This window comes from Chlorocebus sabaeus, chromosome 4 (genome assembly GCF_047675955.1).
Source record: "Chlorocebus sabaeus isolate Y175 chromosome 4, mChlSab1.0.hap1, whole genome shotgun sequence".
Taxonomy (NCBI): Eukaryota; Metazoa; Chordata; class Mammalia; order Primates; family Cercopithecidae; genus Chlorocebus; species Chlorocebus sabaeus.
This window is the reverse complement of record NC_132907.1, coordinates 41674932-41696640: the sequence shown is the minus strand read 5'-3', so window position 1 is coordinate 41696640 and position 21709 is coordinate 41674932. Positions and strand designations below refer to the sequence as shown.

Here is a 21709-nt window from a genome sequence, read left to right as displayed (position 1 = left end):
TCTTCAGGTGCCAGCTTGAAGGCTTTTCATACCTATGTGATTTCGTTTTTTGAATTATTATTTATAAATTATTTATCTCTATTTTACCAATAAAATGAGAAATTTGTAAAAGGCAATAGTGACGTCTTTCTCCAAAGCATTTCTAGCTTTTCTAAATAGGTTTCAAAAACTCACAGGTGATCCATATTGCCATACAAAAGTAGAAATCCATAAAGAATACAATTAGTTCAATATAATTTAAATAGTTTACAGATTTTAAATTTTTTTTGTGGAAGTTAGATCTCAGGTAGCTCCGTGAGAATTTAGAGGGAACCACACAAAGCGTTGAAGACACAAGTAGAGTTCAGCATAGCGCCTCATAGTTCTTTTCAAGTGTTACATTGTTTTCATGGAATCTTGGAGTGGGAGCTTTAACCCATTGAAATGCACTTAAAGAACAGGTTCTTCTGTCACTAGCCGAAGCTGTGTGGATGAAATGATAACAATAGGGTGCCGTGATGCATTTTTAAAGTGTGAGAAATCAGGTTGTCTAGACTGAGAGTGTGCCTACAGGGACTAGGAATTTTAGAGCCTCTGTACCCTTTAGGTGTCAAGTATATGAGAGATGCCAAGCCTCTTTATTCTGTCTTTGGCAGCAGCTCAACTGGGCTGTAGTACCTTACATGTCTTCTGCATGCAAAAACAGTGATTCTGTGTCATGACAACTTGGATTCCCAAAATCAGAAACCCACTTGTTCAAATGCCAACTTTAAATTAGGGGAAGATATCAAATAATTGCCGTAATTGGAGGAGACATGGAAGTTTGGTAGTTACGAGTTCAAAATATAAATAGCTTAGCAACATTGTGTAGACACTTTTTAAAAAAGGTTTTCTGTCCTAAAATTTATACTGTCCTTTCTACTTTGTAGATCAAATACTGTTTTATAGTATAAATCAGGAAATACTATTTCAATTTTTTTCAAAACTTGAAAAAGTTTAAAATCTTAAGTTCTTTAATCACTTTGACATATATGTATCACAGTATAGAAGTAGGTAAAGTAAAAGTGTTTAATCTTCCTGAGGTAACTAGTGTTAAGAGTTTAATGTGTTTCCTTTCATATAGTTCTAAAAATAGACATAATTTACAGCTCCAGCTTTTATGAACTCAGCTCAGAACAGAGGGAATGCTTTGGAATTTGGAAAAGATGCCCCACCCCATAATTCTATAACATGCTTATAGTGTTTGTTTATACCCAGCTTAAGCTGTATATAATATTAAATAATAAACTACTATGGCAGATTGCAAGTATTACAGTGAATTCAAAGGAGGATTTAAACATTGAGGACTTCCCAGGAGTTGAGCCACTTAAGCTCTTAGAGACATATATGCTTCAGGAAGTCGTTAAATGTAATAATGCTTAAACTTTTTTTGAAGTTGAACCTGAATATTAGAAATTACCAATTAAAATATTTCACACCTTTAAAAATTATGTGCCAACTTCACTCATTTTGTTTTTACTTTAACCTAGATATAGAGAAACTTTAAAAATAAATAAATGTAGGCACATATTAGAAGTGCATATTTGTGTAAATATTTATATGGATAATTTTGATAGTTTCTCTAAACAGACAAGGTGTGACAAAGTAGCCACACCTAATTATTGATGCAGGTGGAAAGGTATTGTGTTAAATAGAGGATTGGTTGCCAACTAAAATAACTTAAAGAACTGGTTTTCAATCTTGTGGATAGAGAGACTAGTCAAGTCAGAAATGTGCCTAAGTGTTTTTCCCACTAGTATGTACTGCAGCTAAGTATTCTTGCCAATTATTTGGTTCATAGCATTGATAGATTGAAACTACAAATAAACATTAGTCTTCACTAGGGTGTGTATTATAATGACATAAAAATTCACAGACATTTTCTCGTTTTCACAAGTTTGGTATAATCGTTTTTATGTTAAGTCTTGTTTTTACCAAGTTATCCAAAATTTACGTTAGTAAATGAACCATGATTTTAAAATGCTTCATTATTAAGCATATGGTTGACCCCAGTGTGATTTACTTTGATCACATAAAGTATTTTACCATTACTAAATGGAGGTTTAACCCATTTATGTCTGAGGTTGCAATTTTTTCAATGTTTGCAATCAGACCTTGGCAATGGCCTTGAGCAGTAGGATATAAATAACTCCCACGTGCTTAGAGTTCCAATAATGGAACAGTAGGCATAAATAGGTTTTAAACTCTGAATTACTTTACTAATTTGTGTCCTGACTGCCACTATGTTTTGATAAATGTATCTATTCTGGGGCATCAAAATTCTGTGCATTTTTAAAATGAGCATTTGTTACTGGATAACATTATAGAAAATCAAGTTAAAGTTACCATTGATTTCATCTCACATTTTGGCAAGAATTGTGCCACTGTTTGGGATTACTTTTGCAGAGTATGTTTGATCGTATCATTTCTCTAGTAGGTTTCACCAAAGGGAGATACATCAAAATGCTAATTAAAGTTGTTAATTTTAATTGTTTACAAAAAGTTCAGGTTTCCCTCTGAAGGTAATGCCTTGTGGGTAAGCAATTTGACACAGAAACTATAAATAACAGATTGTCTTCTATTTAAGATTTAAATAAACATGCAAATAAAGATATACTTTTTATATCCCCTTTTCATATTTCCTTTATATTTTTTCTCCTCTGACTAGTTCACACTTGTTCACAAAGTAAGAGCATTGTTGACTATAGGCTCTTCTCCTAGCAAACAGTCTCTTCAGAAAATGCCAATGCTTTGTTGGACAAAAGGGCGTAAATTTTTTTACAATCCTTTTCCACTGTCTCCTACCACCTCCCCCTAATAAACCATTTACAGGTATCTAAATAGCAATTTATATTTTGAAGTATCAGAATGGTAGTGAAATAAACCAGAAAGTTTCTCCCAATTTATGAACAAATCTGAATGGAGTTGTATGAATATAGGAAACAACAAAATTGCATAAGTGAGTATATAGGCTGTTTGAAATATGTTTTTTTTTTTTTGGCCTGTTTTTCTGTAGGATCTCAGTACTTTAACTGGTGTTCCAGAAGAGCATATAAAAACTAGAAAAGTCAGGATCTTTGTTCCTGCTCGCAATAACATGCAGTCTGGAGTAAACAACACAAAGAAATGGAAGATGGAGTTTGATACCAGGGAGCGATGGGAAAATCCTTTGATGGGTTGGGCATCAACGTGAGTACTTTAGGTTAATGTGAATATTGTCAGCTCTCTTTTTCTATGTAGATTTTTATTTTAAATATGATTTCAAACTCCTTTATGTACAGTATACTTAGGACAGTACTTTTTGATGCTGTGCTCTTAGCACAATAAACTGTGACATAGTCTTTTTCAGAGTACTACTTATTAGATAAAAATGACTGAGTTTGAGAGCACTGTTATGGAACTCAAAGCTATGTATACAGTAGTCCCCTCTTATCTGCAGTTTTGCTTTCTACGGTTTCAGTTATCCGACGGACGGTGCAATAAGATATTTCGAGAGATGGAGAGAGACTACACTTATATAACTTTCCTTACAGTATATCATTATAATTGTTCAATTTTATTGCAACTTATTGTTAATGTCTTACTATGCTTAATTTATAAGTTATACTTTATCATAGGTCTGTGTGTTTAGGAAAATACAGGATTTGGTACTATTCGTGATTTTAAACATCCACTGGCATTCAATGGGAGTTTTGGAACTTGTCCCCCCTCCTCAGATAAGGGGGAATACTGTTTTATCCAAGATACTGTATGAATGGTATTTGTAATATAGTGACACTAACTTGTCTTAAAATTACAATAAACTTCTTTGTAATATTATATATATATAATATATATATATATCTTTTTTGTTGGGGGGGGTAAGAACTAGGTGAATTTAGAAATTAGCTAACTTGAGGGAAACTTGTAAGTTCCTGAGATATTGTGATTAATAAATTACATTTTATTTTTATTTATTTATTATTTTCTTTAGAGATGGGGTCTCGCCCCCTTGCCCAGGCTGGAGTGCAGTGATGTGATCCTAGCTCACTGCAGCCCTGAACTCCTGAGTGATAAAGCAGTCATCCCACCTTAATCCCCCAAGTAGCTGGGAATATAGGTACATGCCACAGCTCCTGGCTAATTTTTTTTATCTTTTTGTAGAAATGGAGCCTCGCTTTGTTGCCCGGGCTGGTCTCCAACTCCCGGCTTCAAGCGATCCACCCACCTCAGCCTCGAAAAGTACTGGGATTACAGGTGTGAGCCACCACGCCTGGCCATTGAATTGCTTTTTAACAGTGTGTTGGAATAAATTCTTGTGGTACTAATGAAGTCAGTGACCTAATTCTCCATAATGGAATAGGGCCCAAATGTTAAATAGAAGGGCTGATTCTAGTTCAATTTAAAAAGCTGACATTAGAGAAAACATTAGGCAGATAAGCTAGAAAATTGTCATTCATATTGAAACTCTTAGAACATTATATGTGTCCAGTCTCCCGTTGAAGGTAGTTATAAACTTAAATTAGAAAATGTAGACTGTCTTGTTTTAGAAAAGTATAATATGCAACATCATTTCCTGTTGATTACTTGGGAGACTTTTTTTAAGAAAACATCATGTTGCAGTTTAAATATAATTATTTTATTAGGCAAATGATATATAGGCACAATTTTTTAGTTTTTTTCTTATGTTGCAGTTTAGTTCATTTATTAAAATGAGAAAAAAGTCAAACAATACAAATTCAGTTAGAACATCATAAAAATACAAATGTACTTCCACAGATCTACAAATTTGTTATGAGATTAGTTATAATTCAATGTGTTATAAAATTAAGAGAACCAAAATGAAACACTTTGCTAAGAATATTCTGCTTTGTCATACCACCTAAGTAGAGTCTGGAGCACTCACTGGTAATAAAGCTGAGAAATAGATACTTATCCAACTTAGTCTTTGTAGTGAATCTGTATATGTGAGATGAGGCCGCCACGTCATGGTTATAAGGAAGGGATGGAATCAGCTCATCTCCCTCGAAGCCCATAGTTGTCATGTCTCCTGTAGAAGTAGTATAAGACCTGGCCTGGAAATTGTTAGAAAGGGAGCTACCAAATGGAAAACTGAATCTACCCAGTTTCTGGAAAACAACAGATGGAGGAACATTTGGCTTCCAAACTTTTTCATACATGAGATAATTTTCCTAAGTAATCTTGCTCTGGTGGGTTGTATATTCTGAGTGCTTGTCAGGAAAACAGAAGTCTCCCATTAACTCTAACTTCAAAGAATAAATACCAGGTCAGATTTCCCAATGCACCTTACTGTTTCAAGAGATTCCTGGTGGTGCCTGCATCAGTAAGTATGGTCATATATAGACAAAAGCAGTGGTTCTCAACTGAGGGTGCTTTTGTTTCCTTAAGACATTTGCCAGTGTGTGGAGACATTCCTGGTTGTAACAAGTGGTGGCTTCTGCTGACATCTAGTTAATAATGGCAGTGCTATGAGACACAGGACTGCCCTCCTTTGCAACCAAGAAATAATTTTCTGGCCTCCCAAAAGTAGAAGATGCTGAGGATTAAAAGCCCCAGTATCAAGGAGAATACTTTCTGAGACCTTTTTTTTTCCCCTTACAAAAACGCAATATCCCCACCAATGTGAGATGTTAGATCACATTGTTGTACAAGGGTGGTTGTGGTAGGTAGAATTCTAAGATGCCCCAGGATATCTGCTTTTTTGTTACAACTCTAATCATCCTCTTCCATAAGGTATGGCTACGTCCGTGACTTGTTCTAGATAGTTGATTATGGCATAGGTGAGGGGATGCTCTCTGGGGATTACCTTTCCTTATATCAGAAACAATAGGAATCTCTATTTTCTTTCTATCTTGTGTTTGCTTTCATAATAAAGTGATTTAGAATATCCCCCTGTTCATGGAAATTTTGCCCTGTAGTCTAAGGCCTTTCATACGTAATTGAATATTTTTGTTCTTTTTTAAATTTTAGATCCAGGGGGTACATGTGCAGGTTTGTTACATGAATGTATTGGGTGATGCTGGGGTTTGGGCTTCTAGTCAACTCATCACCCAAATAGTAAACACAATGCCCAATAGGCAGTTTTTCAACTCTTGCCCCCTCTCCCTCTCCTCTCTATTGGAGTTCCCAGTGTTTATTGTTTCCATCTTTATATCCATGTGTACCCATCGTTCAGCTTTCACAAATGAGAACATGCAGTATTTTGATTTTCTGTTTCTGCATTAATTCACTTAGGATAATGTCCTCCAGCTTCATCCATGTTGCCGCAGAGGACATGATTTGACTCTTCTTTATTGCTGCATAGTATTGCATGATGTTTATGTATCACATTTTCTTTATGTACCACATTTCTGTATCCAGTCCATTGTTGATGGACACTTAGGTTGATTCCTTGACTTTGCTATTATGAATGGTTTCTTTTTGACAAAATGAGTTCTTTTCCTTTGGGTAGATACCCAGTAGTGAGACTGCTAGGTCAAATGGTAGTTCTGTTTTTAGTTCTTTGAGAAATCTCCATACTGTATTCCATAGGGGTTGAATTGCTTTACATTCCCACCATTAGAATGTAAGCATTTCCTTTTCTCTGCATCCTTGCCAACAATAGCCATTCTGACTGGTATGAAATGGTATCTCATGGTAGTTTTGATTTGCATTTCTGTGATGATTAGTGCTGTTGAGCATTTTTCATGTTTATTGGCCATTTGTATGTTTTCTTTTGAGGTGTAGGTGTTGGTATCCTTTTTATTTTATGTTTCACATAATATATGGAGTCATTTGGTAAACCACAGGCTTCTAGAAGCTGAAAGAATTTATAAGGAAAAAAATTTGTCCCTATCCAGTGATTGAAATGTTAATGATTACTGTTTTTCAATCACATGGGATTTTTACATGTTCATCTATTCCCCAGACTCACTGTTGTAATACATTCCCAGCAACATTCAGTAATAAATCATTATTTGAGTACTTGTGCCTTATATACTCTAAATTGTTTATGGGTAAAATATTTATATAAGAATATACATTTGAGTGGTATAGAGGAGAAAAAGTAATATCTTCCTCACATCTATTGCAAAGTTTGTGGCTGAGACATCTGTAACAAAAGATAGTTTAACAAGAGACTCTAGCATACAGTTTCATTTTGTGTAAGTTTTATGTGATACAGGAGCCTTCAGGAATGAAGACCCAAAGAAACAGGGAAATCTGTGTATTTTTGTGCTTAGTTTTGAGGAAGAGTGGACAGTCATACAGAAAGATGGTTGGACAGAGTTTATGATCTAATGATCATAAAGTAGGAAGAACTTAGCCAGACCTGTTTGTTCAGATTCTTGTCTGTGTCTCTGTGTCTTCAGAAATGAGGACATTCCGTTCCTCCTGTTACAGGGTGGACAGTTCTGGAATGAGGGTCTTAGGACTGACTTCAGAAGGTCAGATAATTCTGTTATGTCCTACTTCAGGGGAGAGTGTCAGAGAGACCTTCCTGCTTCTGCTGTTTTCTCAAATGCCAAGCTGCCATATTTTGGGGATACTGTGTCCTGAAGACCATTAGTGGGTTGTTTAAATAAATAAAGTTTTACTTTGCTGTGCTTGTACAAAGGTTCACACAATCATTATTATAGTATTGCTTAGTCTGGAAATAGCATAATTAAATTTTGAAATATGTAGTGATTTAATACTCTGATGCTTTAAGACAAAACTGTAACCTACTGTGCATAAAAATGGAAATGCTGTTTTTATTACATATTGATTGAAAATGAGATATACTACATGTTTGGGAGGTAAAGTTCTTTTCAAAACGTAGTTTTGCCAAAGTAAAACGTTTTTTGAAGCAATAGACCCTGTCTGCAATTCGTTTATCTGAGACGTTATTTTGAATCTTGAATATTTTTTAAAAATATTCATTACTTCTTTTTGTTCTGATGTTAAGAAACAACCAGTAGCATGAAAAAATATAAGAAAAAAATTATTATTTAAAATATTTACTTATTTGATTTGATTAGAATAGAGAATTGCTACTCTTTTTTTAGCATTTTTAATGACACAAAAATAGTATATAATTTTACTGCCTGAACATATTGAATTCTGACTTCTTTTTGTGAGATATTTTAAAGCTTTTTATAAAATTGTTGGAATTGTAAGCTGAAGGTTTTTCATGATCATCTAATTAAATTTTATCACTTAATTAAAAAGTAAACCTGTGTCCCAGATAAATTAATGGGTTTACCATAGTTTGGGTTCTCAACCTACTTATATTTTATTTTACAATTATATATATAATACTCATATGTAGAATATTAAAGATATAAAATACTTTAAACCTGGCTAGATAAGTTCATATAGACTTGTATTTTTTTTTTAATCAGGAGAATTACTATATTTAATGGAGAAAAGAGAATGTTAATATTTTCATGTGTTTTTTGCTGTGGTCAAGGGATGATTTTAGGATATGCTAAAAGAGAAATGACTATTCATCCTATACCTAGAATATATTTGTTTCCAAAGCCACAAGGTTTCCTAATTTAGGGGATCTTGGGCTTAACTTTATTCATTTCTTCTAACTGATAGATAATTCTATCTAGCTCTATCATATTGATGGAATGGCTTGGAGGATTTAACAGACATCTAATCCTGCTGATGTAAGAGTATTACAGAGGATTAGAAGTATGCAGTATAAGAAATATGACAAATGTAACACCTGCAGAGATTATTTTTATATACCTTTGGAAGGATTTTTTTTTCTTTTTTTTATCTTGCTTTTAAAGACACAGGAAAGGACACATTTCATTGAGCAGCAGAGGCAGTGCTAATGGAAAAGGTAATTTTACAAAGTTACAATGGTAATATTGTGACAGAAATTTGAAATCTTAAGTCTTTTCCCATTTGTTTTCCTCAGTGGGGATTGAGGGGAAGGATCCTCATTGTGAAAATGGGCTTCGTGACTATAAACATCGTTTTATTTTTTTAAAATATACTGAATACATTTCATTGTTATCTGCTTATCTACAGTATTTTTTTGAAAGGCCACTTTGGTTCACATGTAGGATTTTAAGATAAATGTGTTTGATCTTTGTTTTTAGATTTCTAAACTCATATTTTAAAGTACTGTATTTACATTTCTTCTCTCATCCAAAGTGGAGCTTTTCTTATGCTCTTTTAATTACCTGAGTCTTTAAATGTTAGAACTCAAAGGTAAAAGATTTATCTTTGTGTAAATATGAAAAATATCTTCAGGTGCAAAATTATCCTTTGGGTTTGACCCAAGTGTTTTTACTTTTTAAATCTCCTTGATCCTGTTGCACAGAGAGAACATGACTTATCCTTGTTTAATATTGTAGCGAGTTGCCAAAGATAACTATTGGTTATTAATCTCATTTTTTTTTTACAGTCTTTTATATTTTAGGTTAGTAGATACTTACTCTTCATTTATTTCTGTAAGCAGGACTTTAATTTTGATTAAACCTAAAAATGATTTATTTTTCCTCAGCTGTATTAGTGTACATTGGTCATTGAAACTCAGTGATCATTGGACTCAGTACTTTTTGTGTTAATCACATTCTGAAAATGTGACTTCTGTGTTAAATTTTAAAAATATTTTTTCATTGGAAAATTATGAATCTGTCATTCAGCTTCTGGAAACAAGGATTTGTTCCACATCATAGTGGACATAGAAGGTCAAACAGTTTAAGCAGAGATATGCACTAATGTAGATGTTGCAAATTCTCTCATCACTTGATCCTCAAGCCTTAAGTTATCAAAGTGGACATCTTACTTAGGTTGGCAGATAATTCTTTTGATGATGAGTAAGTAGCAAATGGAAGTATTGTCTGTATCATCTTTCCCCTTTACGTTGTAACACATTGCCAAGGCACTTTTAGAATTTGCTTTAATCAGGTCATTCAGGTTTTTTTAAATTAAATTTAAATAAGGATTCTGTCTACTTTTCATCTCATTACTGACTTTTGAACAAGTAAATGACTGTTTGCATTTTAGATTTAAACTATAGATATATGTTTCCATATATAACATATAAGCCAGGAATGTTACCAGTTACTCCCCTCCCTCCCCTGCTTACTACCCTCTCACCAGTATACTCCCCCTCCTTCCATAGCAGCCCCCACAACAATTTGGTATATATCCTTCCAGACTTTTTTCACTGTATGTATATGCATATATTTAAGTTCATATGTCTTTTGGTGAAATGTCATGATTTTCTTAGTATAAGTTTTTCACATTTCTTATTAAAATTATGCCTAGATATTTTAGTTTTATCACTATTTCAGATGAGGTTTCTTCATTACATTTTCTAGTTGAGTATTGCTAATATTTAAAGTTGATTTTACATATAAGCCACATTATGTACTGTCTCGTTAGTTCTCATGGTTTTTCAAGGGATTCACTTTGATTTTCTAGTTGTATAATCTAACAATAGTGGCAGTTTGTTTTCTCCTTATAGCCAATTTCTCTTTCTTGCCTTGTTGCATTGGCTGAAATTTGCAAAGTTGAATATTAGTTATGATATTCAACATCCTTATTGCCTTTTCATTTTTTAGCAGAAATATTTCTGATATACTAAAATGGACAAAGTTCTTTTCTAATCTTGATCTACCAATAATTAAAAAAAAAATCTGGAATGGGTATTGAGTTTTAATGTTTTTGTAACATCTATTGAAGGGCATTTTCTTCTTTAATCTGTTGATGTAGTGTAGTTATATATTTTCTAATCCAATTATATGTTTTATAATTGGATATGGATTTACTATTTTTAAGTAATATGTGTTTGGTAATATGTATTTAACATTTTTGCATTCACCCAATCAGTGGAATTGGCCTGATGGAGGGTGGAGGGAGTGTGCACACATAACTTCTATAGCAGAATATAATTTTTTTTTTGCCCAGCTATTTGGCATTTCTTACATCAGAATATTTTTAAAATAACAACAAAAGTATTTATTAAAATATTGGTTTTAATATTACATATTTTTTCTCTATGGTCTTCATTATATATGTCTGCTATTTGCAGAAAGATAACCACCTGATATTTCTGAATGGTGCTAATCAAACTAAGAGCATTTAGAGCCACTTATAACTGCTATTGATACTTAAACTAAAAAAATAAATAAGCTAAACTTCCCAAGAAGAAAGTCATTCACTTGCTGTTCTGTGCCATTCAGAGGGCATCTAAGAAAAATTCGCAGTGCCAAAATGTTTCACCAATATATTTTATGCATGAATAGTTCTCTTAGGTAAAGTCAAGAGTCAGTTGATATTTATAATGCTAATTTTTATATTGTATTGATACTTAGATCTGTTTTGAATAATATTAAATAGGCTTTGCTCGTAAGCAGAAAATGATCATTGAAATACACAAATGGTAGATATCTTCACAAAGTCTGTTTTATGATGTAGAACAAAAAGCAATTCGCCAACCAATGTTGGACATTATAATTATGAAACAATTTTTGGTATCATTTTATTGGTTTACTGATGTTCATTAGTGTGTAGTAAAGTATATGAAATGATATTGGAGGAAAAATACCTAAAATCAACCTTGGAAATATGAACAGATACAATGTATTATTTTGCCAGGCTTAATATTGCTTTTTAAACTTTATTTAAATATACATTAAGAAAAGTATACAGATCAGAAGCATACAGCTTTGTGAATTTTTACAACCTGAACACATGTGCATGTGAATAGTACCCAAATTGAGAAACAGCATTTCCAGTACCTCAGAAGTTCCCATTTCATCCCATGCTTTTTTTGGATTTCAGCCTTCCAGAGGTAACCACTGTTCTGACTTCTAACAACATAGATTAGTTTTGCCTTTTTTTTTTTCTTTTTCACTTCAAGAAAATCATCCTTTATGTGCTCTTTCGTGACTGGCTTTTTTGCTTAACTTTGTGAGATTCATCCATTGCACACTGTTTATTGATGGTTATTTGTGTAAATTTGTTTGGGTTATTACGTATGATATAGTACTAAAATGAAGAATCTCGTAATATCTTATAGTGGATATGTGGCTTTCTAATATGCTAATTAGTCCCTGAAATATTAGTCACTAGTTAATATTCAAACAATTTATATTAAGAAATAACAATCTATTAATTATCTGATCCCTGATGTTTCTCAAATTAATGATAGTAGCAACTTGGTAAGTTTTGTTCCAACAGACAGTGAAATTACTGACAGATCACCTTGAACTTGTGGAGGATTATGCATTGTTGGAGTGGATCTGTTTCAGTTTTACCCTTAGTCTTGGAACCTAGTGTTAAAAAATAAAAAGGCACGGCCTTTCTGAAGTTTTGATAGAAAGCACAAGGTGTTTACCCACATTGTCCCTTCAGACTCAGTCTCCCCTGTAACAGGCAGCTGCTGAAATCTTTGCTCAGTTCTTTCAGCCTTCCCAGCTATCATTTTGAAGCCTTGCTCAATCATGTACAGTTCAAAAGCTCCCTGCTCTGTGGATTACTCCTTTCCAGCTGCTCTGGCAATCCTGGACTCCATCTCCAGGCACCTTGCTCTAAGATTACAGCTTTCTGCTTGAGTTCTCGATGCTCCTAGCTTGTCTAGACTAGAGAATATCTTATGGGAAACACCGTATAAAGTTGGATCTAAATCCATTGTGGTTCCTTTTTTTGAAAGAAAACCCTAGTTTTTTTCCTGCTATTAGTCACTCTCTGGTCTCTGAAAATTATTTTTCTGTTTTGTCCAGAGTTTATAGTTAGATAAATCTGATATAATATTCTGCCATTACTCAAATTGGAACTTCAGTAATTGAGAAATGAGCAAATAAAGTCTAAAAATAAAAGCACAAATTATATTTAGTGGAGGTTGAAAAAGAGATTATATACAGTTGGAGGAGGGTAGGATGTGAAAGACTTCATGGAATAAGTTAGTATTCAAAGTGAACCATGAGGGATTATTTGAATGGACTTCCATATACAGATAATAGGAGAGTATTCCAAGAGGAAGGAACAAATTGAACTGATGGGAAAGTACAGCCTGCATTTATATAAAAACAATTAGCAACCTGATTTGACTGGTTGGTTACTTCTCAGGGGAGTAATTAAAAAGAAGGCTAGCAAGTAGTTCTGTCCATGTTATAGCAGTGCTTAAATGCCAGGGTAGAAGCCTGAAGTTAATGTGATAGACAGTGAAAACTATTTGAAATTGTTGAACTGGGCAGTGAGTAAGTTTGGGATTTGAACTTTAGAAAGACTAATCTTGGTGAAGGATGGATTGGAGTCAAGGAGGCAGAAAGATTAGTTAGGATGGGGTTATGGGAAGAATGAAAAAGAGCTTAAACTGGTGGTGACAGCATACCTAGAAAAGAACTGCAAAATACAGGAAATGAAGGAGAATGAGAAGGGTAGAAACCGAATGGCTGGAAGAATAGTGGCTTCTTCCAGTGGATGAATGTTGTTACTATTGGATACAATGGATATAAGTTGTTACTATTTGATTTCTATATGTATGTATTCATAAAGTGAGGATAATAATACAGGCTATACCATCTTTGCAGGAAACAGAGCTCTGGTCTCCTGGCTAAGTTTTCCTGCAATTTTTTCTGTCTTGTTTCTTATTCTCAACTAAGCCAGTGTGCCTATCAACACTTAACAGATTACTGCATCATATTTATGTTGACACTTCTGTTCTCAGTATGTATAGTTTAACTATCAACTGGAAAATCATGTGTGCTTTGAAAAGGAGGAACCAATATAAAATTATGATGTTAGTACTAATATAGCCAGCCATATGAAGCTCTTTTGCTTACAAAGGGTAGGGGGTGGGTTATGATAAAAATATATATAATTATAGAAATCTCAGAGTAGCAACCATGGTCTGTGACCAGAACTTTGGCAGCAGTAATTTGTGGGTCTTCCCGTTAGTGAGAGGTACTCCCCATTTATTCTCTTCTCATATCTTTCCACTTCCAAATTACCTTTTGAATCCTCCTTTATATATTTTTTACTTCCACATTTCTAAACAATGTTTCATAGAATGCTATATTATTCACCTCTGATAGAGTCACAATAAACATTTGTAGCAAACAGTGTTCTACCTTGTTGTAAGAATAAAAGTGGGGCGGGCACAGTGGCTCACGCCTGTAATCCCAGCACTTTGGGAGGCTGAGGCAGGTAGATCACTTGAGGTCAGGAGTTCAAGACCAGCCTGGCCAACACAGTGAAACCCTGTCTCTACTAAAAATACAAAAATTAGCCAGGTGTGGTGGTGCATACCTCTAATCCCAGCTGCTTAGGAGGCTGAGGCACGAGAATTGCTTGAACCTGGGAGGCAGAGGTTGCAGTGAGCCCACATCACGCCACTGTACTCCAGCCTGGGCGACAGAGTGAGAGTCCATCTCAAAACAAAAAAAAATTAAACAATTAAAAAATTTAAAAAAATAAATAAAAGTGACATTTCTTGAAGTTGGATTTTCTAAAGAGCCTATGTAGATTTGTAAACATTAACACTGTACTACATTGAAGAATTCAATTGGATGTCAGATCTTGGAGCTTTATTTTTTTGTGCTTTAAAAGAATATTGTTAGTGATGGAAGGTTTGTCAAGAGTGGATAATCTTCAAAAAGGAGACTCAGAAGAAGTTAATTAAAAAAAAACAAGAATGTGTTGTTGCATTTTCTTGGGTAATGATAGTACTAGCAATTTTACACATCAGTAATCTTGATAGTAAATTTTAAGTTCCATTTAAGAATCCTCCTGGGTTTTTTTAATTCATCTCAGATTTTTTTTTAGAGTTGAATAAAATTGTTAAAGACTAACTGAATGCCTTTGCAATTATGAATTTTATTATTTGACAATACATATTAGAAAATCTCCCAAATTTAACACAGAAAAAGGTATTCCAACTAACAGTTTTAAAGAGATTATTACAAATAAAATATTCCATCGGTAATGTACTTATTTGATTTTATAGTAGCTGTTTATTTTATTTTAAATATTGATTTTGTTTCTCAGCCAAAGCTTGATGTTAAACGTTGGAAAAAAATTGTTTCTTACAGGGCTGATCCCTTATCCAACATGGTTCTAACCTTCCGTACTAAAGAAGATGCAGTTTCCTTTGCTGAAAAAAATGGTATGTTTGGTCTGTTTTTGACAAAGTCAAGATATGGTTTTATGTTCTTAACCTTAATTAAAATCAATCAGGTATACAGAATTTGAGTTGAAATCCAGTGCTTTCAATGTATCTAATATTTAATGTATCTAATTCAGTGGTTTCAGACTTTTTAATCTGCGTCAGAACACCCACCTCCAAAAAAAAAACCTAAATTGGAATACTCATCTAACATGTAAAAGACAAAGTGCTCTAATTTAAAGTACAGACAGGGAATGAAACTACTGAACACCTACCTTGTTTATGAATTCGTCTGTAAAATTACTAACATTTGGTTAAACTTAATTGAACATATATGGCAGCCTAGTCCAGTTTTGACACCTCCATTTACAATTAAGTTCTTTGAGCCAAAATACAATGCCAAAATCTAGTCTATTAATCTATTTAATAACTCTTCAATTATTTGAAAATATTGTCATATTGCCTGTAAAATTTCCCTTCAGCCTAAATGCCCACATTTGCTACTTTTCTAGATATGGTGGGCGTAATACCAACCCTAATCTCAACTGTATAATAATATTAATGCGGCCTAAGAGTATATTCGCTTTTAGGGCAGCCACCTAACATCATTGGGTTATATTGATGTTGCTATCAACAAAAATGCAAAATGTCTTCCTTTTTCCTTATTTTCTGCTGTTAAGCCAACATAGTATAGTGAAAGGAAGTTTTGTAGTCAGACTAGTGTGGATTCTAATCTTGATTATGCCACTTTGAAGCTATATGATTTTGGATTAGTTTCATAATGGACTTAATGTTTCTTAGTTGAAATAAGGGTACCTACCTCATGAAGCGGGAGATAGCTGATACATAATAGATATTCTACTTGATAACTATTAGTTCTGACCTTCATCTCCCTCCAGCCAGTATGTCTGCTGTTTGTTTTCCTTAGATTCAAATGCACTACTAAACATTTGTACCTAATGTATCCTGTTATTCTAGTTTGTCAAATTGAATTTGTCTAAGTGCATTGTCACTGTAAGGCAGTATATAAAAATAAGAGATTATTAGTGTTGTCTAACATATCTGACATAGAAATGTGAAAGCCCTATAAAGGTTATAATCTAACATATTTGCTTTCTTTTCCACTTAGTATTGTATAGCTTATGATTAAAAGTCTGAAGTCAACCTATCGGCCTTTGAATCTGTGTTGAGTCACTACCTGTATGACTTTATACTTCTGTTTCCCCATATGTGCAATGAGAATTACTATGAGGATTAAATGAGTTAATAAAAGTAAAAGTACGTGGTTATACTAGGGTCTCACAAATAGTAAGTATATGATAGTATATAAATATATCCTATTATGTTATTAATAGACTTTAAAAAACTTTTTTCAAAAGGTTCTTAAGTGTAATTCTTTATTTATACTTTGTTGGCAAGTTCCAAGTTTCTTAATTACATAATTGTTCTTAAAAGTGGTCTTTTAAAATATTATTGTGACTTAAAATAACATTGCTCTCTTTTTAAACTGTAACATAGTTATGGAAAACAGTTCCATTAATTTTTTTTATCTTTTCAGCTTACCATATTTCATGTCCAACACTTTGAAAATTATTCATTTGAAGTCTGTGACGTGAGTTTAATAACGGGAAATCTAATTAAATGGTTAAATCCCTGGTTAGTCTTTCTCTAAGTGGTCACAAGGACTGCATGACTACAGTTGCCATGTGAATTGCCGGTGTGAGCTCACTACTCTTCCTATTAAAATCAAGTGGCTTTCTCATCTGACTTCTACCTCCCCAGGAAAGAAAATTGAGGAACACTATCAAAGTCTATAGAAAGTGTAACTTTAAAAAGCCTAATGGTTAGTGACATAAAATTGTAGGCTAACAGTGAATCAGGAATTTTAACCTATCAGATAGCAGAACTATGTCCTGTCTTGGTTACTGCTTTGTGCCTAACACCTAGCACAAAACCGGACATATAATGGACACTCAATATCTGATGGAATAAATGACTTTCTAAAATATATTTCTCTGGCCGGGCACAGTGGCTTAGGCCTGTTATCCCAGCACTTTGGGAGGTTGAGGTGGGTGGATCACCTGAGGTCAGGAGTTGTAGACCAGCCTGGCCAACAAAGCAAAACCCTGTCTCTACTAAAAATACAAAAATTAGCTGGGTGTGGTGGTGCACGCCTGTAGTCCCAGCTACTTAAGAGGCTGAGGCGGGAGAATCACAAGGCGGAGGTTGCAGTGAGCTGAGATCATACCACTACACCCCAGCCTGGGTGACAGAGTGAGACTCAGTCTCAAAAAATAATTAATAAATAAATAGAAAGAAACATATTTCTTTACTCAAGAATTTGAAACCATTCTCATCTCCTGGAAACGTCCTCAATGATTATTCCACTCTTGATTTTGCTATAGTACTTACGATCTGCCTTATTTATTTAATGTATAGCATTCTATGTCTTTAAATAGATAAAGCCTGTTTCTTCAGCTACAGTGGAAGCAAGATCTAAATAAACACCATTGAAGCATTACAGAAGTGGAGGTGGGGGATCTTTTCCAAATTCCACAGCATCCCCTTCCTTCTGATTTGCCCCTCTTGGATAGGTAAATAGTAGTGAAGGACATACAAATGGATCCTCCCTATCCCCCAGCTAAGTCATTTGTTGTCAGCTAGTGCTATTGAAGGTTGAGCAAACCAATGTTCTGATAAGTGAAGGCATTAAAAAAAAAAAAAAGTTCAGATGCACTAATATGTAAAGACTACTGGATTAAGAGGCTGGTAACTAAGATTCTCATTCCACAGTGGTCTGCCTCACAGCAGAACTTGAACAAGTCATGCTTCAGTACACCTTAGCCTTTTAGAAGCATATTTCTTTATCTTTGAAATGAGAAGTTGGATTGGGTAATGTTCAAAAACTATAGACTTAAGGATGTTAAAGCCCATGGGCTAGTTCATATATGTCTTTATTTCTTTGCTCTCTAGCCCAGTGCCCTACTCATATGCTGTCTAGGGGAAAATGAGTTTTTGTTAATACAGCTGATTCTGTGTTAACAGTAAAATATGACAAAGGTTATACATTTATGGGCGTTAGTGCTTTCCTTTCAGTAGTATCTAGAAATAGGAAGTTAGGGTAAAACTGCCACATTCCTACACAAAAGATGATTTGTATATCACTTATCAAATTATATTTTATATTAATGTAGCCTAAAAGTATATTAGCTTTTGACAGTTATCAAATTGTATTTGATCATTGATATACAAATCAAATATCAATTGTATTTGATATACAGTTGATTATTTGTATATCAATTCAGGGACTATTCTGAAAATAAAAGCCTACCTTTCATCACCTTAGTTTTTTCATTTCCCTTTTAAATGTCAAATAAAAAGAGAAGTCATGAGCATGGTTTCCCTTGACATTAAAGATTGTAGAAAATCAATACAATAAGAGGAGTAAGATTTTCAGATTCAGTTGCTTTCTGGAAAACTTTTTTTTGAGAGGGGTTGGGGAGACAGAGTCTCACTCTGTCACCCAGGCTAGAATGCAGTGGCATGATCTCGACTCAATGCAACCTCCACCTCCCAGGTTCAAGCGATTCTCCTGCCTCCGCTTCCTGGACTACAGGCATGCACCACCATGTCCAACTAATTTTTTTTTTTTTTTTTTTGAAGAGACGGGAGTTTCACCATGTTGGCCAGGCCAGCCTTGAACTCCTGACCTCAGATGATCCACCCGCCTTGGCCTCCCAAAGTGCTGGGATTACAGGCGTGAGCCACTGCACCCAGCCTTACAAAACATATTTAATGCCCTCTAATTATATTTTGAGACTTGGGTAATAAGTATTATCACCACAGAAAGTAACATAAACACTAAATCATGAGCTAGGCACTATGCTAAGTGCTTTTCATTCTCATTTAGTAACTCTATGAAGCAGGAACAGTTATCTCCATTTAATTGTTCAAGGAAACAAGTTTAGAGACATTAAGTAACATTAAGTAACAGGGTCACTGACATACTTACAAGAAGGTGAACAAGTTTTACTTGAACAGTCGTGTTTATTCATTTATATATGGTCTATGACTGCTTTTCAGCTACAGTGGTAGAAAAGTAGTTGTAATAGAGACTATATGGCCCCAGAGCCTAAAAATAATTACTACTTGGCCCTTTACAGAAAATTTTAGGTGATCTCTAGTCTAAACTGTTATGTATACTGCCTCAATACTCTGACATTTGTATAAGTCCCAAAATACCTTTTATTCAAACATCTTCAAAAGTCTATGTTTAATAGACAAATTCCTCAACTGATAACTCAAAGTTCTTCACAGTATAGGCACCAACTTATTACCAAAGCACTAACAAGTTTTATCTTACTGTGTTCCAACTCTACTTTCTGCCCTTACATTCCAAACCTTCTATACACCTTCCTCCCTCTACAAGCTCATTAATACTATTCTCATTCTTATCCCTGCCTATGAAACTCCAACCTAGTCTTCAAAGTCTATTTCATATGCTGTCTCATTTCTTCATCCCTTTTCTTATTCCCCTCCTTCACTTCCACCTCCCGTCTACTACTGGATGAACTCCTCTTTCTTCCTTTTAACTTTCACAGTAATTTGTTCCTTTCTTGCAGCTCTTATAGTATGGTTTTCTCTTTTACCTTTTTTGTACTGCACTCAGTCAGAAGCATGTTGAACACACCCTATTTTATGTCAGTGCTGTATGGCTAGGCTCTGGGGATAGTTAAATAAGGCATGGTTCTTACACTCAAACTGTAATATTTTATCCTGCCTATTGGATTATAAGAATTTACCAGGGAAAACAAGTCCTATTTATATTTTAATGTGCTCAATAAATATTGGTGAATTTTAACAGCAAATTTAGTAATGTTGTAAATGATTCTCCAGATTATGCTTTAAACTTTTCTTTAAATCACCTTAATTTGGTGACTTACTGTTTTTTTTAGAAGAACTGTTAATCTGTTAATTCCCTGTAATTAGAAACCTGAAGAAAGCAAAGTATAGTAGGATGATTAACAATTTATTACATTTTAGTGTGTTTGTAAAATACAACTAATGAATGTTTTCCTGTCAAGTTAATTTGGAGTTTATCCTGAGTTTATTAAGGTTTAGCATCCTGAAGTGTATTGAAACATACATAAAATGATGATTTCATAATGTTTGAATTGCTTCCAAACTGTATGTTATTTATTCTAAACTCTCCCTTTGATAGGATATCAAAACCTAGAGAAGTTAACAAAACAAGCCCCAGATCAATCACATTGCTTCTGACAACGCCTAACCTTCTAGATTCCAAGTCCAATGGTTTTCCTGATACTATGATGCTAGTAGATCTTAACAAATAATAATCTAGATCTACACAAATCCAGTATGGTAGCCACTAGCCACATGTGATTTTAGCTCTTGATATGTGTTTAATTCGAATTTAGATGTGCTGTAAGTGTAAATGCACACTGGATTTCAAAGATTTAGTATGAAAAAAACAAAATATCTCAATTCTTATTTTATGAAGTGATAATTAGAAATATTGGACTAAGTAAATTATTAAAATTAATTTTATATATTTCCTTTTCTTTAATGTGGCTACTAGAAACTTATGTATGGCTTACATATTTCTACTGAACAGCACCAATATATTTAGCAATATACAGTTTATACGTTATATATATATTCTATGTAAATAGAATATTCTATATAAATAGTTCATTAATTCCTGTAGTAAATGTGAGAAACAGGAAAATCATATTCAACTTGGAAAAGTTCAAATGTAATACTTCTTAAGAAATATAGTTCTGTTCTTCAGGTACTCTTACCTAGAATGAATTAAGGATATGCAGAAACTCTTGTTACTTATAAAATAATATAGAGATACTGTAGGTCTCTACAGAGATACCATAGTGTTCCTATAGTATCTCTAGAGTATAATATAGAGATACTATATATATATTTACTATATAGATATATGGAATAGACTATAGAGTATCTCTAGACTATATATTATATATTATATATACTATCTAGATCGTATCTATATATAGAGAGAATATACTATATATACTCTATATAGTGTACTCTAGAGATGCTATAAGTTTCTATAGTATCTTTATAGTAGAGATAATAGGGAGGGATAATAATGTAGGGATGTACTGTATACCTATAGTATATCTATAAGTACACAAGTTCCCCCATTAATCATCTGTTTTCAGTTCTTAACCAAATAAGGTATTATACAGGCTCATCTTTTTATATAAGAATACTCTCATTTTTGAGATGAAAAGAAGTTCTCTTTCTCCCGCTATTGATAATTTCTGCAGCTGTCCCCTCAGCTTATATCTTTTTTGCATAGCTCGCTCTTCTTTACCTCACTTCTTATGGAAGGCTGGTGTTCTGAAATTGGGGAGTGGAAAAGAAGAAAAGATTGAATGTTCCCTATGACTTCTCTTTCTCCCTTTTTCCACTACCATGTCCCCAAACATACTGACACACAAAGCAAATATAAATAACCCCTGATTCTTTTAGCCTTAACCTTAGGGCCTTATCCTAAACATCTTAAGCTCAGCATCTATTCCAAAGGAACTCTTTAATGAT

The 21709-nt window shown here is 33.8% G+C and overlaps 1 protein-coding gene across 2 annotated transcripts in view; it reads left to right on the top strand.

Moving 5' to 3' along the window:
* Window positions 1-21709, top strand: part of NDUFS4 (NADH:ubiquinone oxidoreductase subunit S4) — a 116139-nt gene that overhangs the window by 81280 nt on the left and 13150 nt on the right. For both annotated transcript variants that reach the window (XM_007972250.3, XM_073014769.1), the window contains exons 3-4: window positions 3035-3207; window positions 15039-15112. In XM_007972250.3, coding sequence (XP_007970441.1) covers window positions 3035-3207; window positions 15039-15112 — 247 coding nt within the window. The remainder of the gene's footprint in view (window positions 1-3034; window positions 3208-15038; window positions 15113-21709) is intronic.